The following is an 18,060-nucleotide window of genomic DNA, read 5'->3' on the forward strand; positions in this document are numbered from 1 at the left end:
ATTTTCTTAATTTCATTTTTCCTTACAGATGAACAAAATTCCCTTGTGTATATATAACACATGTTTATTTCCCATTCCATATTTGATGGACAACTATGCTGATTCCAATTCTTATCGCATAATAAAATCCTTTGGTTATATGTCCAGCAGTGACATAGTTGGGTCATATGGTAGTCCTATTTCTAGTTTTTGGAGAAACTTCTGGAATTCCTGGTGGCCATGTCAGAGGAGCAGCAGGTGGCAATTGAAGTTCAGGTGTCAGCCCACCAGGGGGAAACTCCCTGATGGGTGAATCTTGGATAAGCAAATCTCAGATAGGCAAGGCCCAGAGACCACAAACTCCAGAATGTCTTTGGCTTCTGCTGTGTCTTCACATGTTTGCTGCTGCCATCTTTCTCTGGTATCTGGCATGGTATGAATGAGTGTGGGGAGATCCACACTGCCTGTACTGTAGTGTGTTTATCTCATGGAAACATCCTGTTCTACTGGGCATTTTTACCTGTGGATTGTTATGAAGATGATTTCTTCCTAAAATGTACTGTCTAATTGATAACATTAGTTTAAATAGAGTTTTGATGATAAAAATAAAACAAGAAAGTGTTACATAGCTAGAACACATGAGTTTCTATTGAGGAGCCATATAGAATAGACTGTGGCTTAGGTTAATGATTAAGAAAAACAATTGGGTCTCAGTAGCCCAGCTAGTTTAAATTCTTTTAATCTTAATGTTGGGAGATGTGTTCACAGGTTTCTCAGTGCATCTCAGCTGAAACAAAGCTTTGAAAATAACTTAAAATTAGACTAAGATGTTTTTGTCAAATAACTTTGAGGTTAAAAAAACCCAAGAAGACAATCTAAAGCTTTAGAAAAGCACATAGTTGAGTGAGGGACTCTTTAAGATCAGGAACAAGAACATAGAACAATATCACTGACTGACATATCTATCTTGCTAGGATTGGTTGATGACCAAAGGTAATGATTAATTCCTTATACCCATTTCTGCCTTCAATCTCCTGATATAAAAAAAACCAATGATAGAGTGGGTATAGACCCTAAAGACTTAAAGTAGAGCTAACTGATTCTTATGAAAAAGTTTAAATTTGTGATTCCTTTAAAATTCCTTATAAAATTACCTTTCAAGATAAGTAATGAAGTGATTTGTCCTGTCTTTGTAACTGCAAAATTCAGCCTAACAGTCCAAAAATATCTTGCTGGTTTACATACTGTTAATCTATAACAAATTGTATATGAAAATACCTGGGTTCTTGGTGTAATTTGTTTTTCACCTGTAATACATAAAATATTTAATCATGTAAGGGATATAGAAAACATGCTGTTTTTTTACTTGTATTCATTGTAATCATTCACTTGAAAAACAGAATGTAACCACATTATCATTTTTATATTGCTTGAAAGATTTTGCTGGGGCATGTAATCTATAAGGGAAAGAATAAAGATAGAGTTAAAATGAGTTAGAAGGAAAAAATCAAGAATGAGAGAATTAGAAGGAGTTAGAAGGAAAACATTAAGAATAAAGATAAAGTTAAAAGGGAAACATCAAGAATGAGAGAAGGAAATCACCAGGAAAATAAAGAATACATAATGCAAAAGAAGAATAAAGAAAAGATATGAAGGAAATCATCAAGAGAGTATGTGAGTGTCATTTTCCCTAACCCCCTCGGATAAAAGTCTTACTATGTGCAGACTCTGTGGATTTCCCATTGAGCCCTTGCTGCTGGAGGCTGGACCCCCAGGCAGTAAAATGAAATGATTTCCAAAGTGGCTCCACTAGTTTATACTCCCTTCAATAGTGTCAGAAATGTGACAGATGGGATGGCATATGCCTTTCATCCCAGCACTCAGGAAGCAGAGGTAGGCAGATCTCTATGAGTTCAAGGCCAATCTGGTTTACAAGTAAGTTCCAGGACAACTGGAGATACACAGAGAAACCCTGTCTCAAAAACCAAAACCTAAAGAAGTATCAGAAATTTTGGTTGCATCCACCCCAGAATAAGAAATGAGTTCCACACACTCCAGCTGTAAGACACAGAGATATAGAAAAAGCACACTGGGAACATTCCCTCTCAAAGCTAGCTCTCACAGGACTAGGAGGTGCTTTTCCAGGCTGTTGCAGAAAATAATAATTTAGTGGTCTTACCCAGCTATGAACCAAACAAAATCAACCTGGCAGGCAAGATGCACCCACTTGTACAGTACTGACATGACTGTTGTAGGGAAAACAAATCACTATCTGATTGTATGTGAAGGGAACCCATAGCTGGCTGTAAACCAGTTAACAACCAGTGCTTAGGGATGCCTTAGACTCAAGTGGGAATCTTACTACTGTTGTTTAACTAAATTCACATGTCAGCAAACTGCCTTCTAAATACCTGTGTTTGAACCCAAAGACAAATGCTACCCCTCAGCCTTCACCAAAGGAGCCTCTCTTTTTTTGAAGTACATGATGGTGAATGCAGAGACTCATGGCTGCCAAGGATGCTGAGAATATGTGACCGTTAAGTGTTCATTCCTAAATAAGACCTTTACAGCATCCCCTCTAAGGCTCAAGGAAAGAGGGGCAGAAGCAATAGAGGAGCCAGAAGATATGGTGAAGGGCTTCTAAATCCCATCCTCTAGACTTGATACCACCATTACAATCATCAACTATGATTGTATGGGTTACCGGCCACACAAGACTGGCCCTGTCAACAAGCTATCATAGAAGGGAGATGGGCTCACAGAGACTCATCCCTTATGACTGGACTATTAATACTGATGGATTTTGAGCGAGGAAGAGTCACTGTCTTTGGCTCTATACCCACTGAGCCAAACATTCTCCAAAGAATATCTCCAAATCCACAATCACACAGGAAATCCTAGTTCAACTCATTCTGTCACAATATTATAAAATGAGACATGGACATGAGAAAGAGACTCTACAAGAATGAGGGAGGTTAGCGAACTCATAAGGGTAAATAAGAGAGGGTAGGAATGAGAATAACTATGCATTATATATACTTATGAATTATCAAAACTAATTATGAAAAATAAATAGAAGAAAACATAAAAGGTATTCACTTCATGGGTATTCCCTACATTCTTGTTACCTCAGTGACAAACACACAAAATAAATTTATACTAAATAGGCCATTTATAATCACCTTAATCAGAATAATTTTACTAGTACATTCATGGCCATAGAAACAATTCACTAAATATTACCCATCCTTAAAAATAATTCATCAACCCTGCCATGATCTCCACACCCACAAGCCCAGCTCCAGAGGTATCTTAAAGGTGCAATGGATGCCCTTATGTCTTGGTGTCAACCAACAGCTGTCTAATTGAACTTAAGGCCCACTCAACGGGAGTGAATAATGACTGGTGCTGGAAACCAAGCCAACCATCAAGTCATGTAATTTAGAAGAAAATCTTTACTTTACTAAACTAGCATAATTCCTAACTGCATTCTCAATTGTTGTCCATTCACAGATAAGAGTAGCTCTCACCCTTCATCTAAGCAGATTCTCCTTGGTGCAGATGCACCCTACAGAAAACCACATCTGGTCACAGTGCAGAGAACAGCTGACCATGAGGTGTCCATCCCCAGGGACAACACAATCCCTGCACCGAAGGCTCGGGGAACATTGCAGAAGAGGGGGGTGGAAAGACTGCAGGGGCCAGAGGACCAGCACATCTGATGTGATATTGTGTCCCCTAGAAATGGCAGAGAAGCTTCACCCATGATACCGCAAGAACATGGCTGCCTGCGTAAGACATGAACAATGACAACGCCAATGGACGTGCTAATGAGGAAGAGGGAACTCTTATGGGACTCTATCCCTATGTAAAGAGCTATAGGCAATTAATGACTGCTGATATAAGAAAATCCAACTCTCTCAGGATGAGCCCCCTGCTTGGTTTTTCAACAACTGGTGGTCAGCTCTGAAATCATATACACTCGAGCAACTCTAAAAGAACTCAACCAGTTGTGTTTATGTATTTATGCATATATGTGCAGCAGTAATTAAGGATAAAGGTGACTATGAATTTGAGAAGGAATGAGGGGGCTAAAGGGGGAGGAGGAAGGGGAAATAATGTAATTATATTTGGAAATGGAAAATAATTAATTAATTAATTTAAAAAGAAATACTTTTTTTAAAGAAGAAAAAGTAAATTGAAGGAAACTAGGTCCAATTTTACCATGTTGAAAGTAGAAGTGAGCACGGTAAACTCGTCAATTTATTAGTATCAAAGAGTCTGAAAACTGCCCAACCTTTTTGTTTAAGAGGGTCACCTGGGGGACTGGAGAGATGGCTCAGAGGTTAAGAACACTGGCTGTTCTTCCAGAGGTCCTGAGTTCAATTCCCAGCACCCATAAGGTGGTTCACAACCATCTGTAGTGGGATCTGGCGCCCTCTTCTGGCCTGCAGGGATACATGCAAACAAAACACTGTACACATAACAAATAAATCTTTAAAAAAAAAAAAAAAAAAAGAGGGTCACCTGGATAAAGCGCACAAGACCCTCACCCTATGTCACCAGAAAGACCCTTTGTACCAACCCCAACAACCTTCGCAGAGATCCTTGGACATTTGGCATCAGGGTCTCCAAACAGTGACTCCCTGGGAATTCCAGAGGCTCATCACAGTTCTCTAGGAAATGACAGGGGCCAAACCAGTACAACCACGGCTGCATCAGGGCCACACCCACATCCCTACTGCCTGGGTGTCAGCAGCCAGACTTCAACAAAACAAGGTCATTTCCCAAAACCAATGTTAGAAGGAGTGGATGTGGGTCCTGCCATACAAGCAGATTCAAAGTGAACCAGCTGATGACCTTGATATTTCCACCAGAAGGCTGCCTACCTGGAGGGTGACTCAGCTAAAACTACAATCCACCTTGCAAGAACCCAGTATTCATCTTGAGTCACAAACAGTTCAGCTTTATATCTCTCCATCATCCATGGGAATCAGCTGAACTTCTCACTGTAGATGGACGTTCTGAGGCACCTATGTTAGACCACAGGAAAAACTATGGCTGACCCCTGAGAGAGAGAGAGAGAGAGAGATAACACTCAGGTCCTAACAAAGGGGCATCAGACAAACCTCTCCCATCTCTCCTTGTAACTCCAGTTCCAGGGGGCCTAACACCTTCTTCTGGCCTCCACAGGCATCAGGCAAGCACATGGAACACAGGGACAGATACAAGAAAAATACACACATAAAATTAAAATAAAAAACTACTACAAAGGTGTTCAGTTTAGAGGCACATGACTGAGCAGCTTAGAATGTATTGTAAAAATAATGCGAGCATTGTCAATTACTATGTATATATTTTACCACTCATGAAAGATATCTCACTTATATTAGCAGCCATTCTCCAATTCCATCCCTCTTTCCAGTGCTCTAGCAACTGTGCACTAACTTGTCTTATGGATTTACGTATTCTGGGCATTTAACATAAATTTATAAATTTATAGTTCTATTTGTTACTTTTCAATTGCTGTGGCAAAACATTATGACCAAGGCGACTTATTGAAGCCTTTATTTGGGCTCACAGTCCTAGAGGCTTAGAGACCATGATGACAGAGCTGAGACCTGGTGGCAGGAACGGGAAGCTGAGGACTCCCATTTTGAATAGCAATCATGAGACAGAAAGTGTAAAACAGAAATGGTGTGAGTCTTTACTTCCCAAGTGTTTGAATTAACTGTCTATGTCACCATACCCAGAAACATTTCAGCTTTAAAAAAGTATTTCAGTCACCAATCAGTGGCTTGAAAATAACCAGAAGCTAAGAGAAAGGTAGCTATTATTTCTGACCATTACTGGAGGACAGCTTTCCAGTGTGGGAGGGTAATTCTCATTCAACTCCTTGTATTTGAAGTGTAGTGGAGAGGTACATGCCGTGGCCCCCGTGTGGAGGTCAGAGGATAACATCTGTAAGCAGTTCTCCCCTCTTACCATGGGGGGGCCTAGGGATCCTACTCAAGTTGTCAGTCTTGGTGGTAAGCGCCCTCATTGGCTGAACCAGCTCACTAGCCCTCACATTGTATCGCCCGGGTTGTTCTCAAGCTTGTGGGCTCAGGCTACCCTTCTGCCTCTGCCTTCTGTGTAGCGAGAACTACAAGCAAATGCCACCACACCTCACCCTTGTCACTTATTAAGACAGAAGCAATAGAAGAGGGTAGACTTATGCTGAATAATAATAATAACAATGAATGTGAGGGGAAATGGGTATACTTATAACTTTGATGACAGTGTTAGAACCCACCCCCAGGGCCATTATTTCCTCCATGGCCACAATTCCTAAGCCTCCCCAAATAGTGCCATCAACTGGGAACCAAGCATTCAAATGCCCGGGACTGTGGGACCATCTCATTCAAAGCATGGAGGGCTTTTGTGTCTAGTTCCTTTCATTTCCCCTGTTCTTAAGGTGTATCTGTGCGGAAGCACATAACAGTGTGTTGCATTTTCATAATGGAATAATACTCAATTATACTTATATATCACTTTTTTAGCCATTTATCAGTTAGTAGGCATTTGGATTGTTTCCCCTTTGAAGCTACTATGAATAATTCTGCTTTCAATATTCATGGATGAGTACTTACCTGCCTATGTTTTCAGTTCCCCTGGGCATAATAGTAGGGGTAAAATTGCTGGGCCATATGGTAAGAATCTGTTTAATTTTTTTTGAAAAATTGCCAAGCTGTTTTCCATTTTCCATTCCCACCAACAATGTAATTTTATTCACCTAGTCATCAGACTCCTCAAGAGCAGTGACCAACCTGGCACAGTGCCTAATGCATATGGCTGTCTATGAATTATTGCACATGATTAAAAACGCAATATTTTTTTTCATGTTTTCCATTCTTCTGCGACTACCCTCATGGAAATATCTCTTCCCATTGTATTTAACATCCATCTCTCCAGACTCTTTTCTCCAGTGAGGAAGGTACTATAAGTAAAATACTCCAACACATCCATACCTGGCTGCTCTACCATTGCTAAGCCAAGAGAACTGGAGCATAGTTGTAGCATCTCATCTGCAGGTTAGGGAAGTGAGCACACCTCTGAGCACGCTTGTCTGACAGGAGACGCCATCAAGGATTTCTAACTTGGTACCAGTTGCCTTTAAGACTTAAGCCAATATTCTTGGCTCTAGGCCTCCCTCTGCTGGTCATTGTGTCAACAACACTAAAATGGATTTTGCAGGGAAAAGAACAAAGTGACTCCCTCATGGCACAGGAGGCACCATATGGGACGCATCCATAACAAAGACAACCAGAAGAGATCCACAGATGAAAAGGCCTTCCTTTCCTAGAAGCTCTGGGTGGGGACTGGCCTCCCAAGACTGGCGCTTGAGCACTCTGATGACTTCCAGCTCCGGACAGTTAAAGAGACCATCACATAGAAAAATCCACTTTGATCAAACACAAAATGGACATGTGACAGGGACAGACCTTAAACTTTAAACATGACCAGCTCTTCTCAATATGAAATAGTTTATATCTCTTATAAAATGACATAAATGTAAATAAATTCTGTCTCTCCCTGTCTCTATCTCTCGTCTATCTGTCTGATGTCTTATATTAGACATACACAGCCGGGTGGTGGTGGCAGACACCTTTAATCCCAGTACTTGGATCTCTGTGAGTTCAAGGCCAACCCAGTCTACAGAGCAAGCTCTAGGACAGCCAGGGCTACACAGAGAAACCCTGTCTCAAAAAGCCAAAACAAAACACACAATTTATACATATAACTTGCATAGTTACAAATTAATAAGACTGGAGGCTGGAGTGGCCAACTGTGTGTAAGCTACTGAGGGTTACGTGAATCACGAGTGACTGGTAGAATTTTCCTTTAAGGATGACAATTCCCTATTGCTAAGAGTTTGTTACATTCCATACAGAGAGGGACCTTACATAGGTGATGAAGGTTAGATTTTGAAGTCAGAAGATGATCCTGGAGCATCTAGATGGGCATACTGTCATCACAGGGATCATTAAGGGAGAGAACATTTTCCTGCCAGATCAGGAAAGAGAACACAGAAGAGAAAGGTGGGAAGATTTCAAAGGTGACCCATTACTGCTGGAGGGAGAGGGCAAAGGGGCAGGAATATGGACAGCTTCTAGCAGAAGAGAACAGATCCCAATGACAAATAACACAGACATGAAGACCACAACCCCAAATTCACAAACAACAACCTGCCTGACTGGGATTCAGCTCCAGAGCCCGATCCAGATAAGAATTCAGCCTGAGCAACAGCAGATTCCAGTCTTGTGATGTACTGAGTAAGACTATCACACTGATGGGAGAAATTATGACTATGTATTGTAGTGAGCCTCTTGAGCTTAGCGTTATGGATACAATGGAAAGCATAAATTGCTGAATACCGATGTGTTAAAATATAGGATTATGTGGTTCTGAAACAATAATCACTAAAATGGCCATCTAAAACTGCACCTTCCCAGAACCCATGCATCTCTCAGTGCATCTTATTTATGAGTACATGGGAATTTCTAATAATAATAACTGGGTATTTTTAATAAGAGTTATTTATTTTTATTATATTTGTGTTTTAATTTTACACCTCAGCCATGGGTTCCCCTGTCCTCCCCGCTCCCGCCCCCACCTTCTCCCCAGCTCCTCCCCTCCATTCCCATCTCCTCCAGGGCCAAGACTCCCCTGGGGATTCATTTTTTTCTAAACAGTTATCATGTCCAACACTTAAAATTGAGTGACATTTTTAAATTAAGTAGACAGTTTTGTATCAACTATTTTTAAAACTGTCTTATTGGTTTAATGCAACTCACCTTAGGAAAATGTCTTTTCATTGCCTGTCTTTGTGTATACACACATGTGTATATGCAGACACGTGGGCTCATGTGTGTGCAAGTGCACTTACACATATGAGCATGTGCATGTGGATGCTAGAGGGCAGCCTTAAGTGTTGTTCCTCAGTTTTACCAGCTGGTTTTAGGAGACTGGGTCTCTCATTGTTTTAGGATTAGGCCTTAGGGACCTGTCCATCTCCACTGGCCCAATTCTGGCATTACAGACACACAGCACATGCTAAGTTTTTCACATGATTCTGAGGCTCTAACTCAAATCTTCATGCTTTCACATCAAGTCCTTTACCAAATGAGCTTTCTCCCTAGTTCCTAATTACCTATGTCCATACATTTCATTCAATCCATATTTTACATTACCTTATAGTATTCATATTAACAAAAGCCAGTGACAGTTATTATCTTTACATAAATCAATGTTTGAAAAGTTCATGAACATCAACAATGCCAAGTTTTATATGCTTCAAAAGTACAAAGATTTCTAAGGCAAATGTCACATATTTTCATTTATAAATGCATAAAACAGTGCCAGTGAGTTACTTTTTAACGTGGCTTTATTGACATAATGACCATATTTTGGAATTTGCATTTCTTGAGTTAGTAGATCAAATTGGCACACAGTGTTACCACAAGCATGTGACAGTCCCTCTGTGTCCTGACTGTAGGTTAAGGTTTGAGACATCTCAAGTCTTACTGCTCCAAGCAACGTTTCCAAATTATCATTGTAAAGAAAGGTTGGCTTTTTCCAGATACTCTGGAATATAACAAAATCTGGATGTGGAACATGGACACTTACTTTTTCTGGGTTCTTTCAGCCAGTCTTGCAATATCTATAGCTGCTTTTCTTGCTTCAAAATCTTCCCTTTTCACGATCTCTCCTGTCCCTCGGTAGCCTAGCTCCACCAGCTGGCGAGCCAAGCTTTCATCCTAAGGGAAAAACCAACCAGCAGATGTCTGGGTGAATTGTCTTCAACGTACACAAAACGATTGTTTAAATTAAGTGTTCTTTTTTAAAAGGAGACAAGAGCTTTTACACATTCGAAACTAGCCTCCCAACAGTACAATTAGACACATTTGGTCTTCTCTTTTAACCATAGATAGAAGATGAAAAGAGAACAGCATCAACCACCAACTTTTCTCCAAGGGATGGAAGAACAAAAATCTGTTGTGTTTTTAAACAATTTATGCAAACAGCAGTAGACAATTAACAGTGTATCTTTGAAGCAATATAATTAGAGACAATAGTGTGCCTAAAAGAAATGCTTGGAGAATCAATTGCACACAGAGAGAATGGGTTGCTTTCAGAGTGCTTAGTGCTCAGACTCACTTAAGTCAATTAGCTGATGACACAGAACAGTATAACTTCAAATGCAACTAAAGAGGAGCAGATTTATTTCCTACTTAACTATAAAGATATTGTCCCCATATAATGATGGCACCAATAAGAACAGGAAAGTAGACACCCAAGAAGATAGCCACAAAATGCCTGAAGTTGATGGAAACAAATTTCCCCACAGTATTTTAGGCCTGTCATATTTAAGTTACTTTAAGAAACGTATCATGAATGTTGTTATGGGTATGGCATACTCAAAAAATAATACTTGTTTTCCCATGACATAAAGAGGTATTGTTTTATATGGCATTAATAATATAAACAATTAGACAAATTATTTATCAACAAATAATCACATTAAATGACATAGAAACATTTCAAATACAATGAAAACAGCATGTATTATATTTTAGATGTCAGTAATGGATACATGACTAACAATTAAATACAAACTTGAAGAATGCTAGTTACTCATCTATTCTGCCCCACAAATAACTCACACATTAACCCTGTTACTTGACTAAGCATTAAAGCAAACTCCAAGTTCCATAGGACAATCTGCACACACTTTCTAGGCCACACCAATACAAAGCTCCAGGCCTAGGAACATCAAGGCTGCTTGCTGCTCTGTTCCAGATGTTCTCCTTAATAGATTTCCCTATTGCTGTGTTTAGTTACTGTGAACCACAAAACTGAGCAAATGCCTCCACCTAGTGGAATTAATGTTTACTAGAAAAAGCAATACAGATTTGAGGTTTGCTTTCAAGCCTGATTTGAGTATAAACTGCCTTAAATACACTGCTAAAATGAGTTTACAGAAAGGACTCTGCTCATCAAGACAGGAAGACTCCTCCATCACAATATAAATTTCTTGTGATCAACACAGAATTTTACATGCTGAGAACCTTTGAAAAGTTTTTGTATTTACTTAAACACTAAATTTTTCATGCCTTCATGTCTCAACTCAGTTACACAAAACCACTTGGATAGTTCTGAAACTAGCAATATATACATATACCTAAAAGAAACCACTATCTAAAAGAATATTATCCAACTACAAAATGTATATAACAAAAAAATCAGAACAGCAATTCAAAGATCATTTTTAATTGTATTTGATTTCTCTTTTCTCTGGCCTAGGATTCAGAAATGTGATATCTAGGTCATGAGAAGGGTAATGGCTAGCCACCAGCTTCACAATGTAACAGCTACTACTAGATTCCTTATATGGTTCCTTCTTTACCAGTGTAAAATGATTGTTGAAGAAAACTTCAAGACATGGGACAAACACATCACCCAAATGATAAATCACGTATGATCTTGCCACTCAGAGATAGCCACTGAGACTCAGAGGAACAGCCTCCCAGTCATTGCTCTTGGCATGTGTATGAGCATGCTAGGTTTCCCTGAACAAAATTAGTCAAGTGTTGAGAAAAGCCTCTCATGCCCCATTTCTTTAAATTTAATAACATATCTTGGGTGCCTTTTCATGAAATACACATACAATAAAAGTTTGGCAATCATACATTCCATGACTCCATGAGTAAAGGTACTATACATAGATAGTTCATTATTGTGTCTTCAGTTTTCTGCCTTCCATGATGGGTAGCAATGAGTATGGTGGGCTTCCTTTGTTTCTTTACTGCTCAGCACTTCAAAAAATCATTCTGTTATCTGGTGGTGTGCACTGTTTCTGAGAAGTGTGCAGTCAATAGTTATTGTGTTTTAAAATTCTTTTACTCCTTTGGAGGCCTGCCACCCAGCTCCCAAATAAATCACACAGAGGCTTATTCTTAACTATGAATGCCCAGATATAGCTTGGCTTGTCACTAGCCAGCTTCTCTTAACTTAAATTATCCTGTTTACCTTTTGCCTCTGGGCTTTTCTTGTTCTCTAACCTCTGTAAATTTTACTCTTACTCCATGGCTTGCTGTGTGGCCTGGTGGCTGGCCCCTGGAGTCGTCCTCCTTCTCTGGCTGCTTCTTCTTCCCAGATTTCTCCTCTATATATTATCGGTGAAATTATTAAGGCCACTCCACGTAGTTAAAAGGGAGGTTTATTTAGTGGTGTAACTTACAAATGAAGGGATAGGTAGGTTGCAGGGTCTGGCAAAGGTATGGCACAGCCCGGCGGTGTTCTCTGGAGAACTCTGCTTGGTCTACCTCCAGCGTCCAGGGTCCTGGAACCAAGAGCGTCCAGGCATCCAGAACTCAGGTTTTCAACGTCCTCTCTCAGCCCTGCCTTGTAGGCATGAACCTTACCGAAGCCTTAATGGGGGTTGGAACTACCAGATCAAAGCTGGAATGGATACCCACTACAATATATACTCTCTCCTTGCCAGCCCCACCTGTCCTTTCTTCTGCTTGCTATTGGCTGTTCAGCTCTTTATCAGACCATTGGGTGTTTTAGCCAGGCACAGTAACACAGCTTCACTGTGTTAAACACATGCAACATAAACAAAAGTAACACACCTTAAGATAATATTGTACAATTACTGCCTTTGTTTCCATCCACACACTCTCATGTTGCCTTGGCTGCACTGAGTCTTCATCTTTATGACTGACTGTTAGTGAGTTCAGGAAGCTGTTCCTTAATGTGGGGTTTTTTTTGTGTGTGTGTTTATTAAGCTTAGATTCTGTTGATATTCTTGGTTTTGTACATTTATAATCTTCATAAAACTGTTACCTTTTCAAATATTTCCCCCAGTTCTCATGAACACCACTTTCATACACTTTAGAGTATTTGACAACATGTACACATTCACAACATTACCTCAGGGATGCTCTATTTGTTTTTGTTTACTTTATGCCTTCTGTTGATATCACAGTGTTTGTTAGTGAATTAATTATTTTTAGCTCAATCCTTATTGCATTGTTAAACTCATGTTTTATTCTAATCAAGTTTCAACTAATTTTCTTGCATTTCCCCCATATTCTGGCTTCTTCTAAATAGGTGTGACATTTTCTTTACACTGCAGCATTGTGTTATATCTACTAGACTGGCAATAGCAGATACAGTCATCGGGTTTCTAACTTGACTATGAGCTGGATATTTAAACTGAGAATTAAATATTCTACAAATGTTTTTAAATAGTCTACCAAATTATCAAGGTAGACTTAGAATTGTATTCAATGCTTTTTCTGCACCTACAGTAATCATAACTTTTTTCTTTTTAAATTTGATCTATCAATGCTTTAACTTGTTTATTTAATCTTTAACAATTTCATACCGTGCACACCATTGTCACATCCATCTCCCACTCCCCCTTACGCCTGGACACCCCACAGCGTGTCCTCCCCCTACCTACACATCCTCTCCTTTTGTTTTTTTGTAACTCCCTGAGTCCCATTAGCGCTATGTGCTAGTATATTGGCTGCTCTTAATGGTTGACCCTGTGCAACTAACCGTAACTGTAGTGAGTTTGAGCACAGTAGCCATATCATGTTTAGAAACAGCAACTCAACACACACACACACACACACACACACACACACACACACACACACACAACCACTTGCTCTTATAGCCCTTTTCACTCCCACTGTTTCCTGAGTCTTAGGGGTGTTCTCACAGATTTCCCACTTTGGGCTGAGTGCTCAACAGTCACTTATTCTCAGCATATTGAGCAGTTAGGCATCTGCCTTAAAGACTTCCCCTGCAGAGGCACCTTCTCTGGCCAAAGTTAAGAGCAGCAGTAATTTATGGGGGAAAAGAAATGTATTTAGAAAGCAATTTGACAACATTGCCATTCAGCACAATAGGAGTAGGTTCTCCTGTACAGCCTATGCCCTCCTGAGCCATAGGATTGTGACTGGCTTACAATAACAGACATGAGACTCCTGTGAAGCCGGCCTCAGATCCCCATAGCCTTCATGCCACTTCTGTACAGGGCCCCTTGCCTGGAAGGTCAGTATTGCAGCACTCAGGCTTCAGTGATGACTTTCCTCCCCCAGAACCCTGCATAGGATCTTCTAGAACTATCAGCAGGAAGGATATTTGGGGGTAAGTTTCAGCTTGGATTTCTTTACCTCCTGCAACTGTAATAGATAATGCCTTCAGTAAGAACATCAACTGACCATTTACTTAAAAGCATGGCTGGGACATCTACAGCCTCTCCAGTCAGTAACAGGTATTCCAAGCTAGACACTGAGATTTCCATTTAATAATCCATGTCTTACCATGAAGATTACTGGTAGTCTAACTTCTTCTCTCTTTTATTATTTCATTTTATTTAATTATATTTTTAAGTAGGCTATAAAATACTAAGTTTCCATATGAGTTTTTCAGATATCTTTAGTTTTGGTTAACCTACCCATTCTTTCCTTTCTCTTAACTGCCCCCCATCCCTTCTTAAAACTTTAATCCAAGTATCATTTTTGATGTTTAATTAATCTAAGATTATTCATATTCATGGTGATACAGTAATCAGCATATCCCTCACCTCACATGTCATTTCCCTTTTATATCTTAATGTATTTCTGTACTCATTTTTTTATTTTTTTTATTCAGTTCATAAACACAATTAGTTTTAGTGTTTGTACTATGCTTTCCTCAATAGATATGAGGGCTATCCAAGTCCTACAAAATTTGATGCAGTCTGAATATGAGACCAAAGCTGAGTGTGAGCACATAGATCAGACAGTAGCCTGCTGTACCTGCTAGTACTGACACCCAATCCATTTGAAAGGCTAGGCTGGTCACTACCAAAAGTGATGGGAAGCTGTACCCTGCTTTAAAACCGAACATCCTGCCTCCAAGATATGCATTGGAAACTCCCTAGTGTCCCACCCATAGAGAAACAAAGAACAAACTTCAGCAAAGAGGCAGGCTATATCCATCATACTCAGGAGTGTACATAATACATAGCCTAGCTTCAGAGTTTCCTTCATTGGCCCTGTATAGACAAAAAGACAAACCACAACTATGTATTCCACACAGCATCCACTCCCACCATACAGATGAGCTACTCCCAAGCATCCTTCCCACAACATTGTTACTGCTTAACCAAAATATCAGTACAGCCTGAACTATGAAGATGCTTTGCTACTTAATCTGACATAATGGTGATACCCTGGTTGCAGAGCTTACTCAATGGTTTCCTCACACAGCAGGGCCAAATCAACTGCTCCACCTGACCTTAGAGCAAGGCACCAAGCACCCCAGCTATATGGAGAGCCCAAACCCAAGTTCTACCTGCCAGTCATTACCAGCTGGCTCACTCAAAATCACAGGCTAGAGAGTAAGAAACATGTAAACAATAAAACAAACAGAATATCATTAAAAACTATTTGTGGAAAAATTTTATGTATCAGTAACTATCTTGGATGTAAATGGACTAAGTTATCAAATAAAAATGAATATAATAGAAAGAATGATTGAATGGATGCAGAAGTAAAATCTAATTATATGCTCCCCACAAGATACCCATCTCTCCTTTAAAGTAACTGGAAGTGAAGGAATGGAAAAGATATCCCGTGCAAATAGAAACCACAAGAAACCAGAAGTAGCTATATTTATATCAGAGAAAATATACTTTTAATAAAAAACTGGAAAATGAGAGTTGGTTATATAGTTTATGGGTAGTGTTTTCCTAGCATGTACAAGGCCCTAGCTGGGAATGAAGTCATAGTTATAATAAAGGGGTCATTTTATCAAGTAATGTGACAATTCAACATATATATGTATGTATGTATGCACCAAACACTGATACACCTAAACTATACAAAACAAATATTAAAGGCTCTAAAATGACAGATAAATTGCAGTACATTGAAAATAGCATTCCATTATCCCACTTTTCAACACTGGGTTAATCATTCAGAGAGAAAATGAATAATGAAACACCGGAGTTGAATTATACTTGAGTCTAACTTATAAAAGGCATACATATAATATTCTATTAATCAATGTGTGGTGACTTACACTTGGGAGGCTTGAAGCAGGAAGATTTCTGTCAGGTGAACCTCACAGTCAAGTTAATAATGCAACCTGAGGTCACTTAAGAGTCAGCCTGCTATCCGGCTCTGTACTCTGCCTGCTTATGGAACTTGCTTTTAAATAATTAATGCAGCCACCATTGTTGTGGGATTGTGTCTCCTAGTAAGAGCAGAAGCTACACCCATAAAGTCTGAACAATATGACTGCTCATACATGAACTCAACAAGAATGACACCAATGAACAGGCCAAACTGGATGGAAAAAGGCCCAGAAGGTCTCAGTCCTACACAAAGAACTTGAGGAAAGCTGGTGAAGGGAAAGTTTGCCCTCCCCAGGGGAGAGCACACCCAAAGGATGTCCAGTACCTAATGGTCATCCCTAAAAACATACACACAGGTAGCACTATAGGGTTATGAACCTATATGAATAGGTTATACTTAGGATATATGCATGCAATGACAATTAATGAAAAAAAAAGGCCATGAATTTGAAGCTGAGTGGGGAGGATTTAGAGGGAAGAAAGGAAAGGGGGTAATGCTATAATTGAATTATAATTTCAAAACTAAAATTTTTCTTCCTTAATATATATGATATGCCAAAGTAGATGTAGTAAACAATAGTATCGTCTCTATTTCAAAGTTGCTAGGATAACAAGTTTGATATGTTGTAACCACAAAAATTCAAAAGTTTGGGATGATAAATGTTAATTAGTTTTATTTAATATCCCATATAGATCATAACTTCACTTTTTCTATCACAAGACATAATTTGTCAATATAAAATTAAAGATAAAGCTTTCAAATGTAGAGCTGAATGAATTACTAATAGATAAAGCCCTTTGTAACACTCATACCAAGAATAAAACTTTAGTATGCATCTCTCAGCAATACCTCAGTGTCCCCCTCATTTATAGTCACTGATTATTCCTTTTAAAATTCACCCTTTGACATTTTTATTCACTATATTCATATCATATTCTTTCCTGTCCCTGAAATCCTCCCAGATCCTTCTCCTCTACCTGCCCAAATTCATGTTCTTTTCCTATCTTTATTTAAAAAAAAAGGGGGGTCCATTAACAAGAAAAAAAATGGTGTCCAAATTGTTTTGGTCATCTATTCCTGGGGCCTGACCTGGCGTGTAGTTGCTTAATTCTTTATCTATTTCTTCATTTTTTTCTTTTCTTTCTTTCTTTCTTTTTTAAAGTTAAATGATCAAACTGGCAAGTTATGCTCATAGACATAATAGTGGTATGGATGTTACAGGTGTGACCAGTCACTTTTTGTTTGTATTTAAAGTCTACTCCACAGGAAGAAACACATGCTTACTATTGTAAATGTGGCCAAGAACCTATTTCTTGGGAAATTACATAGGCCCTTGGAGTGAAACAATTAGTATTATCTTTCTAAACTGACACAGTATCAAATGAGCTTCTAAACACTTACCTCTGGCACCCATAGATTCATGCCGCTCTTAGACCTCAACAGAGAAGCTTCTGTTGACAAGTGATTAATGCTGAAACTCACAACTGGTCAAAGGGCAGAGTGAATGTGCCTGTGCAGTGCTCAGCCATAAATGAGTCCTCTGAGTCACACCATCTATACCCAAGGCTCAGTGACTACTTCAGAAGAGAGTACGGTAATAGCCTAACACCCAGAAGTCAGACAGGACCATGGTAAACAGTGTCTTCTGCACATCATAAGACTGATGCACTCATGAACCCACAGCAGTTGGTTGCCTACATTAAGACTTGCATAAAATCAAGCCAGTCAAAATTCCAATGTTTATGAGGGATGAGCTCATGAGCCCTTCCTTATGCCTACTGAGGAGCTATTGACAGTCGATGGGTGCAGGGGAGGCAGAGTCAGTTTTCTTTAAGGGTTTGGCCACTCATAGATCCACAAAACTTCAGCAGGTGGCCCATACTTTGAGTCTGCAGGA

General features: G+C 39.4%; 1 protein-coding gene across 2 annotated transcripts in view; it reads right to left on the reverse strand.

The window, feature by feature from the left end:
* Window positions 1-18,060, reverse strand: part of Cfap299 (cilia and flagella associated protein 299) — a 499,273-nt gene that overhangs the window by 465,129 nt on the left and 16,084 nt on the right. For both annotated transcript variants that reach the window (XM_036201244.1, XM_036201245.1), the window contains exon 2: window positions 9,649-9,779. In XM_036201244.1, coding sequence (XP_036057137.1) covers window positions 9,649-9,779 — 131 coding nt within the window. The remainder of the gene's footprint in view (window positions 1-9,648; window positions 9,780-18,060) is intronic.

Source organism: Onychomys torridus, chromosome 10 (assembly GCF_903995425.1).
Source record: "Onychomys torridus chromosome 10, mOncTor1.1, whole genome shotgun sequence".
In the NCBI taxonomy this organism is placed as follows: Eukaryota; Metazoa; Chordata; class Mammalia; order Rodentia; family Cricetidae; genus Onychomys; species Onychomys torridus.